This window comes from Giraffa tippelskirchi, chromosome 4 (genome assembly GCF_054371585.1).
Source record: "Giraffa tippelskirchi isolate mGirTip1 chromosome 4, T2T-mGirTip1v1.2.pri, whole genome shotgun sequence".
Taxonomy (NCBI): Eukaryota; Metazoa; Chordata; class Mammalia; order Artiodactyla; family Giraffidae; genus Giraffa; species Giraffa tippelskirchi.
This window is the reverse complement of record NC_137278.1, coordinates 141743616-141761639: the sequence shown is the minus strand read 5'-3', so window position 1 is coordinate 141761639 and position 18024 is coordinate 141743616. Positions and strand designations below refer to the sequence as shown.

General features: G+C 36.6%; 1 protein-coding gene across 3 annotated transcripts in view; it reads right to left on the bottom strand.

Annotated features, from left to right (window-relative positions):
* Nucleotides 1-18024, bottom strand: part of SLC2A13 (solute carrier family 2 member 13) — a 381012-nt gene that overhangs the window by 55113 nt on the left and 307875 nt on the right. For all 3 annotated transcript variants that reach the window (XM_081483684.1, XM_081483681.1, XM_081483683.1), the window contains exon 7: nt 10866-10991. In XM_081483684.1, coding sequence (XP_081339810.1) covers nt 10866-10991 — 126 coding nt within the window. The remainder of the gene's footprint in view (nt 1-10865; nt 10992-18024) is intronic.

Below are 18024 nucleotides of genomic sequence, written 5' to 3'. Positions count from 1 at the left end.
CCGAGAACTTCCAGATGTATAGCTGAGTTTAGAAAAGGCAGAGAAAGAAAGATCAAATTGCCAACATCTGTTGGAGCAGACAGATAAAGGGAATTCCAGGAAAAACATCTACTTCTGCTTCATTGACTACACAGAAGTCTTTGACTGTGTGGATCACAACGAATTGTGGAAAACTCTCTAAGAGACGGGAGTACCAGACCACCTCGTTTCCTGAGAAACCTGTATGCGGGTCAAGAAGCAACAGTTAGTACTGGACAGGGAACAATGGACTGGTTCCAAATTGGGAAAGGAGTACGTTAAAGCTGCATATTGTCACCCTACTTATTTAACTTCTTTGCAGAGTACATCATGCGAAATGCCAGGTTGGATGAATCACAATCTGGAATCTAGAAATATCAACAATGTCAGAAATACAGATGATATCACTCTAATGGCAGAAAGTGAAGAGGAACTGAAGAGCCTCTTGATGAGGGTAAAAGAGAAGAGTGAAAAGAATGGCTTGAAACTCACCATTAAAAAACTAAGATCAGGGCATCCAGTCCCATCACTTTATGGCAAACAGAAGGGGAAAAAGCAGAAGCAGTGACAGATTTTCTTTTCTTGGGCTCCAAAATCACTGCAGACAGTGCCTGCAGCCATGAAATTAAAAGATACTTGCTCCTTGGAAGGAAAACTATGATAAACCTATAAAGCAGAGATATCACTTTGCTCGCAAAGGTATGTATAGCCAAAGCTATGATTTTTCCAGTAGTCATGTATGATTGTGAGAGCTGGACCATAAAGAAAGCTGAGCACTGAAGAATTGATGCTTTTGAACTGTGGTGCTGGAGAAGACTCTTGAGAGTCCCTTGGACTGCAAGGAGATCCAACCAGTCAATTCAAAGGAAATCAACCCTGAATATTCAATGGAAGGACTGATGCTGAAGATGAAGCTCCAATACTTTGGCCAACTGATGCGAAGAGCCAACTCATTGGAAAAGACCCTGACGCTAGGAAAGACTGGAGGCAAAATGAGAAGGGGGCAGCAGTTGGTCAGATAACATCACTGACTTAATGGACATGAATCTGGGTGAACTCCAGGAGATAGTGGAGGATAGGAGAGCCTGGTGTGTCCATGGGGTCACAAAGAGTTGGACATGACTTAGTGACTAACAACAACATATTTTGTTAATGATAAAATAAATTCCTGTTTCTAAAGGCAAAACTGATAAATGTCTTTACAAATTAAAACACAAAAGGTGATAATGGGGAAACTTCCTTTTGCTATTTGGTTTACTTCCATAATATTATATACTGTCACCATAGAAATATCACTTCCCTAGTATACGAATGAATGTTTCAAGGAAATGTGCTGAATATTTCTTCCAATGATGATCAAATACACACATTATCATGTGTAAAATAGCTTATGGGAAGCTGCTATATAATGCAGGGAGTTCAGCCTGATGTTCTGTGATGACTTAGAGTGTGAGATGTGCGGGTGGGAGGAAGGCAGACGATGAAGGGGATATATGTATACTTACAGCTGATCCATGCTGCTGCATGGCAGAAAACACAACATTGTAAAGCAAATACCCTCCAATTCAAAAAAAGGTATTTTTTCATGTAGTATGACTACAAGTAATGCGTAGTATGCGTATCAGGAGTACATGATTTTTATTTTTTACAACTTTCTGAGTGTTTTAATGAGTACCAGGTAAACATTTAACATTGTTTATTAGAACCATATCACTCCCATTTTTCCTGTAGAGGTTTCCTTTCTTGGAAATAAGTAAGAATGTAGACGATATCACTGAAATAAAATGATGGGAACATTGTATCCTCTCATTTGGAACTTTGGTACTTTCAAACTCTTAGATAATTTCTGGTGATGGCAGCCTTTTCCACTTTTTTTTTTTTAATAATTATTGACTGAATTGTCTGGTAAGGCACTGAGGGATTTAAAATAGTGCAGGATTTGAACACTGGAATTTATAATCTAAGAGAAAAGATACATCCAAACTCAAATCACTATCATATAAGACAATGTAATTATCCCATGTTAGACAGTTAAGTGCTAGAGGAAAACAGGGGATATAATAAGCGTTGTTCTCAGGGGCTAATCAAAGAGACTGCAAGGAAAAAAGTGATATCTCATCTGGGCAAAAAATAATCCGTAGAAGTGAGAGGCAGAGATTCAAAAGAGAGAGGAGGATAAATCCTAGGCAGAAAGCACAGAATGAGGAAAGGCAAAGAGATGGGAAATCATAATGGATATTAGGGTGATAGCAGGGGCTTTTGACTGACTAGAATTCTATATGGAAGAGAAGTGAGTGGCTGGGAGAACAGGCTGGGTGTTGTATTAGAGTGCAGCTTTGATAAAAATATCTGCTGAATGAATACAATAAACCAGGAATCAGTGCAAGTTAGAACAATGAATTGCCAAATAAGGATCTCTCTAGCTATTTTGATGTATCTAATTACAGAGCGAACATGTTATATTATAGGAAACAAACAATGAATCAGCACATTTAGAAAGTATCCCTAATTAGCAATACTTTTAAAGAATCAGGATGTTTGAAGTTCCAGAAGAGATTATTTATATTTTTGTGTATAGAAAGCCAGGAGAGAAGGAGGTGGATGAATAGACACAGACAAATAAATAGAAAGTATTCTAATGTACTTATCTGTTAGGAAGTGCTTATCCTAATCTAGAAAATGTGTTATTGACAAATATAAGAAAAAATAAAATTAGTGCAGGATATTTACTACTTACTTGTGTGCAGAACATTACATTTTTACAAGTTTCTTCAGAAATACTCATTTAAAGTTCATAAAAACCATACTGTTGTGGAAAAAGGAAACTCCTGAGCACTGTTGTTGGATGTGTAAATTGGTGCAGGCACTATGGAAAACTGTATGGAGGTGCCTCAAAAAAGTAAAAATAGAATTACCATATGACCCAGCAATCCCATTCCTGGGTATATGTCCAGAAAAAATGAAAACTCTAATTCAAAAAGATATATGTACCCTAGTGTTCAAAGCAGAACTATTTAAAATAGTTAAAAGACATGGAAGTAACCAAATGTCCATTAACAGATGAACGGATAGAGAAGTGTTTTATATATATATGCACACATACGTATATATACAATGGAATGATATGTTACACTGTATATTAGATTGGAATTAACAGACACAACCTACTATACACAAAATAGACAAAGGATTTACTGTATAGCACAGTGAATAATATTCAATATCTTAAATAACCCATAATGGAATATTATCTGAAAAAATAACTATCACTATGCTATACATCTTGAAAGAATACAGTATTGTAAATCAACTATATTTTGATGAAAACAAACAAACACCATATGTTCAACAAAGCAATAATATTATTCCCATTTTACAGATGAAGACTGGGGCTCAGAAAGGCCCAGGTTGTTCCAGTGCCACTTATGACATAAATGATAAAAGCTCATGTATGAAACTGACTAAAAAAATGTGCATCTTTCTCCTACCCAGTTGCTGTTCCCCTAAAAGCAATGGACTTACTGTCTTTTTGATTTTGATAAAGTAATTCAGACCCTTTAAGCCTCATTGAGTTCATCAGTACAACAGGAACAAAAATCACACTTCATAGAGGTATCAAGTTGGTTCTGGAAATTTATATTTTTTTTTCCCAGAAAACTGTCTATTTTATCTATTTTCAAATGTACTAGACAACATTATTGATAATAGTCTCTTAAGATTTTTAAACATTTACTATTTTATAATGCCCTTTGTTCTCATTTTAATTTTATCTGTGCCTTCTCTTTGTTCTTAACAAGTATTGCCAGAGGTTTCTCCATTAAATTTGTCTTCTCTAAGAAGCAACTTTTGATCCTCTCTAGTATTTTTTTGCTTTGCATTACTTTTTCTTCTTTTAATTTCTATCCTCTGCTTACTTTACCAGCTCACTTTGTATTCTAGCTCTTCTTGAGGATCTTGTCAGTTACTAATTTCAGTGTCTTGGTTTCCATTATGATTTCTTCTTAACTCATTCATTAATTTGAAACTTTTTTTGTTTAAGTTTTCAGATTAAATTAGAAGGGGTGATAAATTTTTCTAGTGCTTTGCAGTGTTACCAGTGCATTTTGGTTAGAAAAGACATTTTGCACAATACTGATTATCTGGATTTACTTAGAATTTATTGGAATTCACATTTACATAAATTTATTCTTTGTGTTTGAAAATGGTAAATTTTCATAAGTGCTCTATGTTTGCTTGAAAAGAATGAAATTCTCTATGTGTTAGGTTCATTATTTAACTCTTACATCAATCTTGTTAATATTAAGCTTTCCAAATTCTATAATCTCTGCTATTTTTTTGTCATCTCGATTGACCACTTACCTAATTTTTTCTACTCCTTTATTTCCACCTTTCTGTGACTGCCTCTTGTAAACAGCATATAACTGCATTAAAAAAAATCCAATGTGAGGAGCTTTGTCTTTAATGAAAGTGAAAGTTGCTTAGTTGTGTCCAGCTCTTTGCAACCCCATGGACTAAACAGTCCAAGGAATTCTCCAGGCCAGAATACTGGAGTAGGTAGCCTTTCCCTTCTCCAGGGGATCTTCCCAACCTAAGGATTGAACCCAGGTCTCCTGCATTGCAGGTGGATTCTTTGCCAGCCGAGTCACACGAGTCACAAGGGAAGCCCAAGAATACTGGAGTGGGTAGCCTATCCCTTCTCCAGGGGAACTTTCCGACCCAGGAATCGAACTGGGGTATCCTGCATTGCAGGCGGATTTTTTACCAGCTGAGCTATCAGGGAAGCCTTTGTCTTTAATAGTTATGTTTGGTGGTGATTTACTCGCTAAATCATGTCCAACTCTTGTGACCCCATGGACTGTAGCCTGCCAGGCTCCTCTGTCCATGGGATTTTCCAGGCAAGAATACTGCAGAGGATAGCCATTTCCTTCTCCAGGCGATCTTCCTGACCCAGGAATAGAACCAGGGTCTTCAGCATTGCTGGCAGATTCTTTACTGACTGAGCTATGAAGGAAGTCCAATAGGCATGTTTAATTGAGTTATTTTTACTGTAATAACAGATACATTTATATGTAACTAATTTTGCTGCTTTTTTTCTTCGTGTTTTGTCTTAACTATGTTTTTTTTTCCCTGTAATTTCCCCCTTTTCTTGTTTTATTAGTTTGATTTTCTTGGTTTTTATTCTGTGCTTGTATATATCTTTAAGAGATTACACTGATATTTTTAATACCTATATTTGACACATTGCAAAACTAATTATAATCTCCATTTCTTTCTGGAAACAAAAGAATGTAAAAGGCTTTTCCCCCAAGGTTCCCATACTACATTCTATGTTATTTATCTAGAATTTTAGCTTTCTAAGCTTTTTTTTTTTACAAAATTCACCTAAGTATAACATGTGTTATATGTGTGTGTGTGTGTGTGTGTGTGTGTATTTGCACATCAATATGTATAAATATACAGACACATGCTGCTGCTGCTAAGTCACTTCAGTCATGACCGACTCTGTGCGACCCCTTAGATGGCAGCCCACCAGGCTCCTCCGTCCATGGGATTTTCCAGGCAAGAGTACTGGAGTGGGTTGCCATTCCCTTCTCCTACAGACACATACATACACAAATACATATACACTTTGCAAATTATAAGTGCAACTTTCAGTATAATTGAAAAAATTATACTATTTCCTTTTTTTTTCTTTTAAACATATTAAAGTCTCTTAAATGTTTTTGGTAATGTAAGGTTCTTTTTGTGTTCATTCTTCTGTCACACGTGGTAGCTTCCTTTCATAAATTGATATAGTTTAAAATTTTTTACTGCTATCTCATATTTGCTTTGGATGGAAGTCTCATGTGTCCTGGATTCTGATAACTGCATGTTTGCTGAGTTAGCTTTATGGATGTCTCCAGTTTGGGACCCACATTTTGATTTTTTACTATTCATGTTTCTCAACTGATGGTTCCCCTTCACAAGGGCAATATGAAATTAGAAGCCATATTTCCCTACAGTAAAGGCTTCTGGTTTTGCTTTCTCATGTGTGACACTGTTTCAACTCAAGGTCCCAAGTGGGTCACAGAGAATTTTGCCCAGCACAGCCCAACAGATGTTCTTGTCTCTGTTTCAGAGCCTAGGTGACCCATCATAGTTCTAGAGGCAAGACTTGGTGTTTTGTCTTCTCAGCACCTAAAACACTAGCCTCTCACCTTTTAGACTGGCTTCTGTTCTGATATTCTTGTGTGCTGTTGGGTTTCCATATTGGCTTTTGCTTCTCTCACTCTCACTGGTAGCATTTGGGCATTTCTCTCAAGTTCAGCTGTGAATTAAACCTATATTTGCCTCTGTGTGGGATGCATGTGGGAGATGCAGAGGATGATGGACAGGAGGAAAGATTTTCTATTAGTTCAGTGTACTGAATTTTCTAGAAGTATGTTAAATGATTTTAACACGGGTTTTTCTTTTTAAAAATTTTTAGTTGTAAAATACACATTACACAAAATTTACTATCTTAATTAACCATCTAAATTTTTAATCATTTTAAACTGTACAGTTCAGCAGTAAGTATATTTACCTTTTTGTGCAAGCAATCTCCAAAACTCATTCCACTTTCCAAAACTGAAACCCCATAACCATTAAACAACAACCCCCTATTTCCTTCTTCCCTCTGCTTGTGGCAACTACCGTTCTTCATTCTTCCTCTATAAACCTGAGTACTCTAGGTACCTCATGTTAATGGAGTCATACGGTATTTGCTCATTGCACTCATCATCTCGTATTCAAGGCTCATTCATGTTGCAGTAGCCAGAATTTCTTTTCTTTAAATATGTATAATTATACGTATATACAGTGTGCTTATCCATTTGTCCGTCAAGTAGCATTTGAGTCGCTTCTGACTTCTGGCTATTGTGAACAATGCTGCTATGACTATGGTATTCAAATAAAACTTCAAGATCTTATTTTCAATGCTCTTGGATGATGCTCAAGAGTGGAATTATTAGATGACATATAATTCTATCTTAAAATTATGTAAAAACTGCCACACTGTTTTCCTTAGTGGCTTCACCATTTTATATTCCTATCTACAGTGCATACAGTTTTCAATTTTTCCACATCTTCCACAACAATTATTGTTTTATTTTTCTTTGTTAATTGCTTTTTATCCTAAGGCATCTGAGGTAATACCTCATTGTAGTTTTGACTTGCATTTCCCTAATAATTAGTGCTGCTGAACAGTTTTTCATGAGCTTTGTCATTTGTATATCTTTTTCGGAGAACAAGGATAAACAGAAAACTTTTTGATCAAAATATAAAAGGCTTTTCCGGTGGCTCAGTGGTAAAGAATCCATCTGCAACGAGGAGATGCAGGAGACATGGATTCAACCCCTGAGTTGGGAAGATCCCCCAGAGGAGGGCCTGGCAACTCACGCCAGAATTCTTGCTTAGAGAATTTCATGCAAAGAGGAACCTGGCAAGCTACATACAGTCCATAGGGTGGCAAAGACTTCGAAAAGACTGAAGCAACTGAGCACATACGCTCACATAGAAAAGCATACTGATTGACAAAATTTTATTTCAAATTAACTGTAGTTAATTATATGGACAAATGCTTTTCATTATGTTGAGATAAAAATCAGCATACTATCTTTATCATGAATGGTATTACCCTTCTACTTGGTGTTTTTCAGGAAACAGCTACAACTAGAGATTCTTTGCAACTGAAGATGGAGAAGCTCTATACAGTCAGCAAAAACAAGACCTGGAGCTGACTGTGGCTCAGATGATCAGCTCCTTATTGCAAAATCCAGGCTTAAACTGAAGAAAGTAGGGAAAACCATTAGGCAGTTCAGGTATGACCTAAATCAAATCCCTTATGATTATACAGTGGAGATAATGAACAGATTCCAGGGATTAGATGTGGTAGACAGAATAACTGAAAAACTATGGATAGAGGTTTGTAACATTGTACAGAAGGCAGTGACCAAAACCATCCCCAAGAAAAAAAATATGCAAGAAGCCTTCTTATGTGAACAATGCAAAGAAATAGAGGAAAACAACAGAATGGAAAAGAAAAGAGATCTCTTCAAGAAAATTGAAGATAACAAGGGAATATTTCTTGCAAGGATGGGTACAATAAAGGACAAAAAAGGCAAGGATCTAACAGAAGCAGAAAAGATTAAGAAGAGGTGGCAAGAATACACAAAAGAACTATCCAAAAAAGGTCTTAATGGCTCAGATAACCATGATAGTTTGGTTACTCAGCCAGACAACCTGGAGTGTGAAGTCACGTGGGCCTTATAAGGATTACTACGAACAAAGCTAGTGGAGGTGATGGGATTCCAGCTGAGCTATTTCAAATCCTAAAGGATGATGCTATTAAAGTGCTGCACTCAGTATGCCAGTAAATTTGGAAAACTCAGCAGTGGCCATAAGACTGGAAAAGGCCAGTTTTCATTCCATCCCCAAAGAAGGGCAATGCCAAAGAATGTTCAAATTACTATAAAGTTGTGCTCATTTCACATGCTAGCAAGGTAATGCTCAAAATCCTTCAAGCTAGTCTTGAAGTATGTGAAGTCTTGAAGTACGTGAACTGAGAACACCAATACTTTGGCCACCTGATGTGAAGAGCCGACTCACTGGAAAAGGCCCTGATGCTGGGAAAGATTGAAAACAACAGGAGAAGGGGGCAACAGAGGATGAGATGGTTTGATGGCATCATCAACACAATGGACGTGAGTCTGACCAAACTCTGAAAGATAGTGAAGGACAAGGAAGCCTGGCGTGCTGCAGTCCATGGGTTCGCAAAGCATCAGGCATGACTTGGCAACTGCATAACAACAGAGATCTGTGATTATGTCATTGAATTGCCTCAATACTTGACCCTAAAACATCTATAAATAGTATATCTCGAATAGGAATCCAAGGTAAAGGTAGATTTTTCCCTGAAAATTCCATTCTAGGTAATTGCATAAAACCTATCAACAAAATAAACAAAAATATAATGAATGCTATTTTATCTACAATTGGAGAATCTGTTGTAGGAATTTTCATGGTAAACATATCCTGCACTTTTTGTTTTCTTTGTAGGATAGATTGCGGCAACCCAGCATGGTGACCAAGCTAAGAGGAAGATTGCTGCTCAGCACAGAGAAGAGTGAGAAAATCTGTTTTCTTTCCAAGGTTGGCGGTAAAGAGTTTTAGGTTATTATTCTATTAATAAGAATATTCCACAAGCATAAAAGTTTCTTGTATATTTTGTTTAGTTCTTTGTATTTTTCCTACTTGGGTATTATCTACTTTCACTTTTCTCTAGTAGTGGGTGTAGCCCAGGAATAATGGTACAAAAATATAAATAAAATCTAAAATAGGTGTAAATAAAAGAAGTAATACACATTTCTATTAAAAAGTTGTAAAATTTGTTAGTTGCGAAAAGAATAAAACTCTTATTTTGAGACCACCGACCTATATATCTTCTTGTGAGAAAGAGATAAACATAATTTTAGTGTCCCCATAAGTTTTTAAATTAATTCTATGAAGTACAGGAAACTACATACACAGATTTCAAATTGTTTATAATTCTTGACTAGAAACTTTCAGGCTTCTTCTATAGAAAAAAATCAAAATGTAAAGTATTACATTCAGAAATAATTAATCAATTAACTTCCTAATAAAGCTTGAGTAATGATAAGCATATACTAGGTGTTTTTAAAAGAAGCTCTTTCAAGTTTTCCTTTTAAGGGATAATTGCATTTCTTTCACATATTTCTTTTTAATCAGTGTATTTAAAATGTGATCTGGTTTTTCACTCGATATCATATAATTTACTACTACTACTTTGGAATAATTCCATAATAAAATGATTAATGACAACAGCATAATTATTAATAATGATACATTATACTTTCTGGCTCCAAGGAGATACAAGCACTTTATTACAGATTTCATTGCCTTCCCCAGGATTAGGAGGCAGACAGCATGAGAGCATAGTAATCTTTTTCGGAGAATTTAAAATGCAAAAGCCATGTCAAATAATATTTACATGTTTCTGTATTCATGAATAGGAATGTTAGTTCATAAATATGGGATATTTGTTCTACACAAATGTTTCGCCCAGAGGGGTGGGATGGGGAGGGGGGTGGGAGGGGGGTTCGGGAGGGGGAACACGTGTGGACCCATGGCTGATTCGTGTCGATGTGTGGCAAAAACTACTACAATATTGTAAAGTAATTAGCCCCCAACTAAAATAAAGAAATTTATTAAACAAACAAACAAACAAACAAAAAACAAATGTTTCATTTATGTGCCTACTCTAAACCAATGGGATCTGTCAAAGAGAGAAAGGTTCACAGTTTCTCACACATGCCCATAATTACCAACTTTATCCTTATTTTGTTTAATTTCTCTGACTTCCAGGAATGTACAATAAAGAATTTAAAATGATAGTAATTCATTGTGACTTCACAATTTTCTGTCTTTCACTTAAGTTTGGGAGTTTGGAAATTACTGGTATAATTAAAAAATACCCAGTGGGAGAAACTACCATAGCAATATTTAGAGATACTTGCCTCAAGGTCCAGACACTTGTAGCTTATTAGAACAGAGCTGGGCCTGGAATTTGGATTTCTTGAAGTCTAGGCTTGAGTTTATACGCTAAGTTTGTGAAGCATACAGGTGCAATATTTCCACCCACTCTCATCAGAATATGTTGCAAAGTAATGTAGTTAGAAAGAACAAAGATTCTTTAAAAGACCAATTTAAAAGAAGTAGAGTGTATAAGTGCAGTCATTCTGTAAGTTTAAAAGTAAGTCTCAAGCTGAAATTTTATTGTATATTCTTATGGTATGTAATGAGCAACATACCTGCCCCAGGCTGCCTCATTTGTGGATGCTTTATTAACTGGAACACAGGAAGAGTCAATGACGGTTGATTTATTCATCTGATAACAGAAACCGCAGTCTGGATCCAACATACATTCGTTACAGTAACTGTAAAATGAAACGAGTCGTAGTCATGTTAACAGAGACAACTGATGCTTGGCACACACTGTATTCTATGTGCTCCCCTGCATTTTCCACTCTACTCTGCAGTAAGCTTGGGGCCATGTGACTCGGTTTGGCTCTGGCAAATAATTTGTGATAAGACAGGTGAGAACTGGCTGATTTCTTCCATCTCTCCCTACTCTGGATGAAGCAACTTTGGAAACCACTTTGAAATGCAGGTGGACTGGATGTGCGATATTGGATGTAGAAGAACTCTAGTCTGCCAGCAGCAAATATACTTTTGCTTTCCTAAGCCACTGAGATTTGTTACCAGAGCACGGACTGGTCCATTTTGAACCAGCTACCTGGTTCAAAACTGTACCAAAGCATTTACTTCTCTTAAATGTTTCCATCATGTACCATATCTTTTAAAAAAAAACGGAATTTTTTCCTAATATAGATCATGAAATAGAAAATTCAAAGAATGAAAAATAATTACATCTAGAGGAAAAAGTTAAAAAATAAAAATGCCATCACCCTAAGAATGGTCAGAGTTAACATCCTGGGGGATACTTGTACTTTTAATAAATATATATTGAAAATCAACTATGTTGTATGCTTAATTAAAAGAAGCTGTAACCTTTAAAAACTGCATAAATTTTTCTGAAAAAGAGAAAAGAAAAAAGGTTGGTATAGGGGAAAAGACTAACTTTTCTCATACACTGGTTGGATTACAGAGCCATTACCAACTAATCATTGCTCACCTAACAGCAATATCCTAACTTCAGGAAAATTTTAAAGAGGCAAAATCCTTTCGAGGGCAGGATTTTCCAACATAAGCCAACAGTGTGCTTGCAGAATGAGTTTTTTCACTGTCATACTATTTTCCAGACAAACCTGGAACACTTTATACACAGTAGGCACATACAAGGTATGGAGATCCTAAGATGAATAAGTTAAAGTCCCTGCTCTGCAAGATAAAAGGCAAGGATAAGAAATAGCTATACCTGCTAATAATGATGATCTGACAGAACACAGAAATACTCTAAGGGCAGAGATCTGATTATTTGCCTGTAAGAATGGGGGATAATTTCAGAGATGATACTTGAGCTGGATCACAAGAGAAATTTACTAGGGAAAGAAGTAGAGAGAAGAGCATTTCAGGGAACAACTTATTACATAATTAAAGATAAGTCAGCACAGACTTATTAAATATCTACTTTGTACAAGTAATTACACAGTGGGGTGTGGGAGAGAAACAGGGTAAGAACTAATGCAAGCTATCTGAAAAAGACATGAATCATCAGAATCAAAATACTTCTTTGATGCATTTAGCTAAATAGAAAAGACTGGCATTGTTTAAAAATTAGACCACTGCCATTCTGTCTATAAATCTTTATTTTACAAATAGTCTATTTTTAATGAGACTTTAGCTGTATACTAAAAGCAAAAAAAGAGGTCATTCAAAGCCTACCAAAAGATCAATATATTTTAGAAAGGTGATACAGTATTGTGAACCTAAAATTGTCCACACTTGTGATAAACAAAATACAATAGAAATCATGAGAAGTACTCTGAGCTTCTGGCTTTAAGAACTAGACTAGGCTAATTTGGAAGGGAAGATCATTCCTACTAGTATTTTGTTCGTTTATTCTGCCCATATGAGGTAGAATTAAAAACCCTGATGGTTTCAGTGGCTTTAAATGATAATTATTTGGGAAATGTCAATTCACCCATTTGTAGAGAAATGACTATTTAAATTTTTTGAAAAATACTTATTTCCTATAAAAGGCCAAAAACCAGTTACCTACTGCATGTGCATGTCAGATATATGAGGCATTATCCATAATGCTTCACCTCCTCTATCACCTGTTCAGACATCAACTCTGACCACAACCTCCTATTATTCTATCTTCCTTACTAAATGATTTCTGCTCTGCCATGATCATTCATTCAACAAATACAAATATATTATACTTATTCTGTGCCAGGCACTATTCCAGGAGCTGGGACTTGTTAGTGAACAAAAATGATGTTGATTTGTATATTAGACCTCGTGACAACCTCCAGTTAATTGATTTGCTCCCTATTTATTAGCTTTTCCCTTTCTCTTTTTGATTAAAAAAAAAAGTTTATTGGTGTATAGTTGATTTACAATTTGTGTGAGTTTCCAGTGTATAGCAAAATGACTCAGTTATACATACACATATATTCTACAGGCCATTACAGAGTACTGAATAGAGTTCATTGTGCTGTAAGTAGGCCTTTATTAATTATCTATTTTATATACGGTAGTGTGCATATGTCAACCCCAATCTCCCAATTTATCCCTTTTCCCCTTATGAGAGGGGTGATTTTTATTTTATTTTATTTAAAAAAATATTTTTCACATGTATACCATTTTTTAAAATAGTAAAAGTTGTTTATCAGTTTTCACAATCAACAGCCAGACTAAAAATAAGATAATTACAATTGCAAGCCATAATGGGAACATGATTAACCTAACAATAAAAAATAATTACATACAGTTTGGGGGGTCAAGCAGAGTGATGTGGTAAGTGGAAATACATACACACATGTTTTCATCTGCCCAGCCAGTCTATGTCTTTTGGTTGCTATATTTAATCCATTTAAATTTCAGGAAATTATCAATAGTTATGATCTTATTACCATTTTCCTAATTGTTTTGGGTTTATTTTCTGTTGGTATTTTCCTTCTCTTGTGTTTCCTGCCTAGAGAAATGCCTTTAGCATTTGTTGTAAAGCTGGTTTGGTGGTGCTGAATTCTCTTAACTTTTGCTTGTTTGGGAAACTTTTGATTGCTCCATCAAATCTGCATGAGAGTCTTGCTGGGTAGAGTATTCTTGATTGTAAGTTCTTCCCTTTCATCACTTTAAATACATTGTTCTTCACTTGCATCACTTTAAATACATATTCCCTTCTGGCATATACAGTTTTTGTTGAGAAATCAGCTGGTAGCCTGATGAAAATTCCCTTTTATGTTATTTGTCATTTTTCCGTTGTTACTTTTAATATTTTATCCTTGTCTTTAATTTTTGTCAGTTTGATTACTATGTGTCCTTTACCTACATTCTGTTCTGTGGTAGTGATTTCCACCATTCTGACCTCCAGGTCATTTATCCGGACTTCTGCCTCAGTTACTGGGCTATTGATTCCATCTCATGTATTATTCACTTCTCTTTGTTTATTCTTTAGTTCTTGTAGGTTTTTGGTAAACATTTCTTGTACCTTCTCCATTGTTTCCCAAGATCCTGGATCACTTTCACTGTCACTATTCTGAATTCTTTATCTAGAAGGTTGCCTATCTCCATTTCATTTAGCTGTTTTTCTAGGGTTTTATCTTTTCCCTTCATCTAGGACATAACTTTCTGCTTTTTCATCCTGATTTACTTTCTGTAATGTCTTTTTTGTTCCAGCTGCTGTGGGACTGTGGTTCTTCTCGCTTCTTCTGTCTGTCCTCTGGTGGAGGAGGTTAAGAGGCCTGTGTAAGCTTCCTGATGGGAGGGACTGGCAAAGGGAAAAACTAGGTCTTGCTCTAGTGGGCAGGGCATTGCTCAGTAAAACTTTAATCCAGTTATATGTTGATGGCTGGGGTTGCATTCCCTTCTGGTACTTGTTTGGCTTGAGGGGACCCAGTTCTGGGGTCTATGGGCTCTATGGTAGCGTTAACAGTGAACTTCAAGAGGGTTTACACCAAGGGAGACATTCCCAGGCGGTTGCTGCCAGTGGCCCTGTCCCTGTGGTGAGGCCTTGCCAACCCATGCCTCCACAGGAGACCCTTCAAAACGTGAAGGCAGTTTTGGTTCAGTCTCCTGTGGGATCACTGCTCCTTTCCTCTGGCTCCTTTCCTCTTGGTGCACACAAGATTTTGTTTGTACCCTCCAAGAGAGGAGACTGTTTCTCCCTGTCCTGTGGAAGTCCTATAGTCAAATCCTACTGGTCTTCAAGGTCAGATTTACTGGGGATTCCCAATCCTATTGTTGGATCTCCAGGCTGGGAACCCTGATGTGGGGTGCAGAACCTTCCTAAGAGTGGGAGAAATTCTTTGGTATTATTGTTCTCCAGTTTGTGGGTTTCCCACACTGCAGGTATGAGATTTGATTTTATCGTGATTGTGCCCCACCTACCATCTTACTGCAGCTTCTTCTTTGTCTTTGGATATGAGGTATCTTTTTTTGGTGGATTCCAGAGTCTTCCTGTCAATGGTTATTCAACAGCTAGTTGTGATTTTAGTACTCTTACAGGAGGAGATAAATGCACATCTTTCTACTCCACCATCTTGAACTGGAAGCAAGCTTTTTTGCCTTAGTTCTGTCCTTAACTAGCTTATTGCCCATGACTCATCATTTCAATATCCTAAATTTCCCTGCCTATTTATCTTCTTATCTCACCCATCTAACTATTATATGAATGTCAACATTTGCCTTTTCTGTGCCTTTACCCACATACCCAATGCAACTGAAGGAATTACACAGCAGGGCAGATCAGCAGTTATTCTATAACATGCTACCACCAGCCTCAAAAATATCCTCAACAGCCTAAAATTCTTAGTTTTTCCTAGTCACCTCCATTGAAGGACTATTTCAACCATTTGGCACAAAAACTATTCCTCAGATATCCAATGCTTCATTTCTCTTTACTCTCTGAAAAGGAGCTCAACTCAAGTTTTACAGAGAAAACAGATGAAAGTGGTAAAAATGGGAAATTTATAATCTTATAGCAAACATAAAAGCCATTCTATTAATACTTTCCTACTTGTAAAGAACCTATCTGCCAATAAAGGAGAAGCAAGAGACTCAGGTTTTTGATTGTTAAGTCAGAAGATCCCCTGGAGGAGAGCATGGCAACTCATTCCAGTATTCCTGTCTGGAGAATCCCTCGGATAGAGGAGCCTGGTGGGTTATAGTTCATAGGGTTGCAAAGAGTCAGACACAACTGAAGCGACTTAGAAGGCATGCACATACTCCAGTTACAAAGAGAAGCTGTCCTTCTCAGCTAAGGTCAACCTCTCTTATCTGGGCTTTCATCCCATTCTCTCTCCTCAGGGCATCTCAGACCTGATTATTGTCCCTTCTTTCTCTTAAGATAGAGGATTAGATTTTTGATTTTGACATCTTTCTCCTTTTAACTGTAGGCATTTATAGCTATAAATGTCTCCCTAAGCACTGCTTTAGCTGCATCCCATATTTGGTGGGGTATGTCTTCATTTTCATCCATCTCAAATTATTTAGTAATTTTCCTTGTAATTTCTTCTTTGATCCACTGGCAATTGAGGAGTGTGTTATTTAATTTTCACATGCTTGTGAATTTCCTAGATTTCTTTGTTAGTTATTTGTGATTTCTAATTTCACACAACTGTGATCAGAGAAGATATTCTGTATGATTTTAATACTTTTAAAATTTACCTAGGCTCCTTTTGCAGCCTAGCATTTGACATATCTTGGAAAATGCTTCTTGTACACTTACAAAGAATGTGTTATTTTATTCTTGGGGGAAGTGTTCGCTCAGTGTCTGCTAGATTTAGATGGTTTATAGTCAATATACTAATCTTATAACATTGTAACCCATTGGTTTCTAACCACTTAACTTCCCCCACATCCTGGAAATGGTTGTTATCTGGAACAGGAGTCAGCAAACTATGGCCATGAGACAAATATAAATCAGCCCATTTTAAAAATAAAGTTTTATTGAAATATAGCCATGCCCATTTGTTTACTTATCTATGAATGCCTACAACTTAAAGGGCAGAGCTGAGAAGTATAACAGAATCTACATGGCCTGCAAAGGCACAGATGTTTACTATCTTACCCTTTACAGGAAGTTTGCTGATCCCTGATCTAAAACACACATACAGATTTTTTCATTCCTTTCCTTCAACATCTCCTTCTTATTCCTAGAATAACTGTTCTTTGTCTCAGAGATCTCCCACACTCCTTTCTTCCTGACGCTTCACTGACTTCACAGCTTTGAGTCCTTCTTTGTCAGACTTTCATGTTAAACCACGTTAACCGCCAGACAGACCCTGAATGTTTTTGTATTTAGGTTCTCTTGCCTATAAACTTTTATGTCTGGTTCTTTCTAACCATCTTTGTTCTTATTTTCTATATCTAAATTGCTCTGCACTGGTGGAGAATTAACACAACCAGGAATACTGGTAGCACTATACATGCACAGTATTCAGCTGAAGCTGGATTTTCACTGCTGCACAGAAATGTCTACCTGCTCGCAATGCCACAACTGATATCCCAAATGCCCACAACTTTCCTCCAATCCTAATCCTTATTCCCTCTTATAAATCTTTTAGATTTAGGTCTTTCTTGCTTCCCAGTAAAAACTGAAGGGATTAGGAATGAACTTTTTCAACTTTAAATTCAGACTGAACAAAGTATCTATAGCCACAGCTATCCTCACCTCTTTTCCTCCAGGCTCTGAAAAAGAATTGTTGGAAGGTCCACATTCTACTAGAACTTTTAATCTTACTCCCCTTGGCGTTTACTAGGACCAACACTTTATCCCATTGGTTATTTTCTTCTCTTTATACATTCAGTCCTCTCCTAGAACTTACCCCATAGTTTATATGCAGGTTGAGGCTTTCCCATATTAAAAAAGCATGAAAACTATCTTTCTGTACTACTTCACATCAGCTCATAGAGGTCAATCAATTTCATCCATCAGTGTTCAATTTCATCACAATCTTAGGGAGTGGGCCACTGTTTGGGAACTGATGTGGCTGAATGATCTGGACTGTAGAGTTTCTCAGACTCCTGGAGACAGAGTATGATTTCCTACCATTCGTCTATCCTTGACCTGGAATATATATTTTTCATCATATGGACTATCTTATGGCAAAATTCTCCCAAACGTAACATTTCTAACTTAGACTTGGCATTTGAAAGATAACACAAAACTTTAAATATCCTGGGGAATCTGCTAATTCACCTTTTACAGAGAGCATATATCATAACTGTGACTTTAACAAATAGGATTGAAAAAAAGGGCCAATTTCTAGAAGTGGCTAT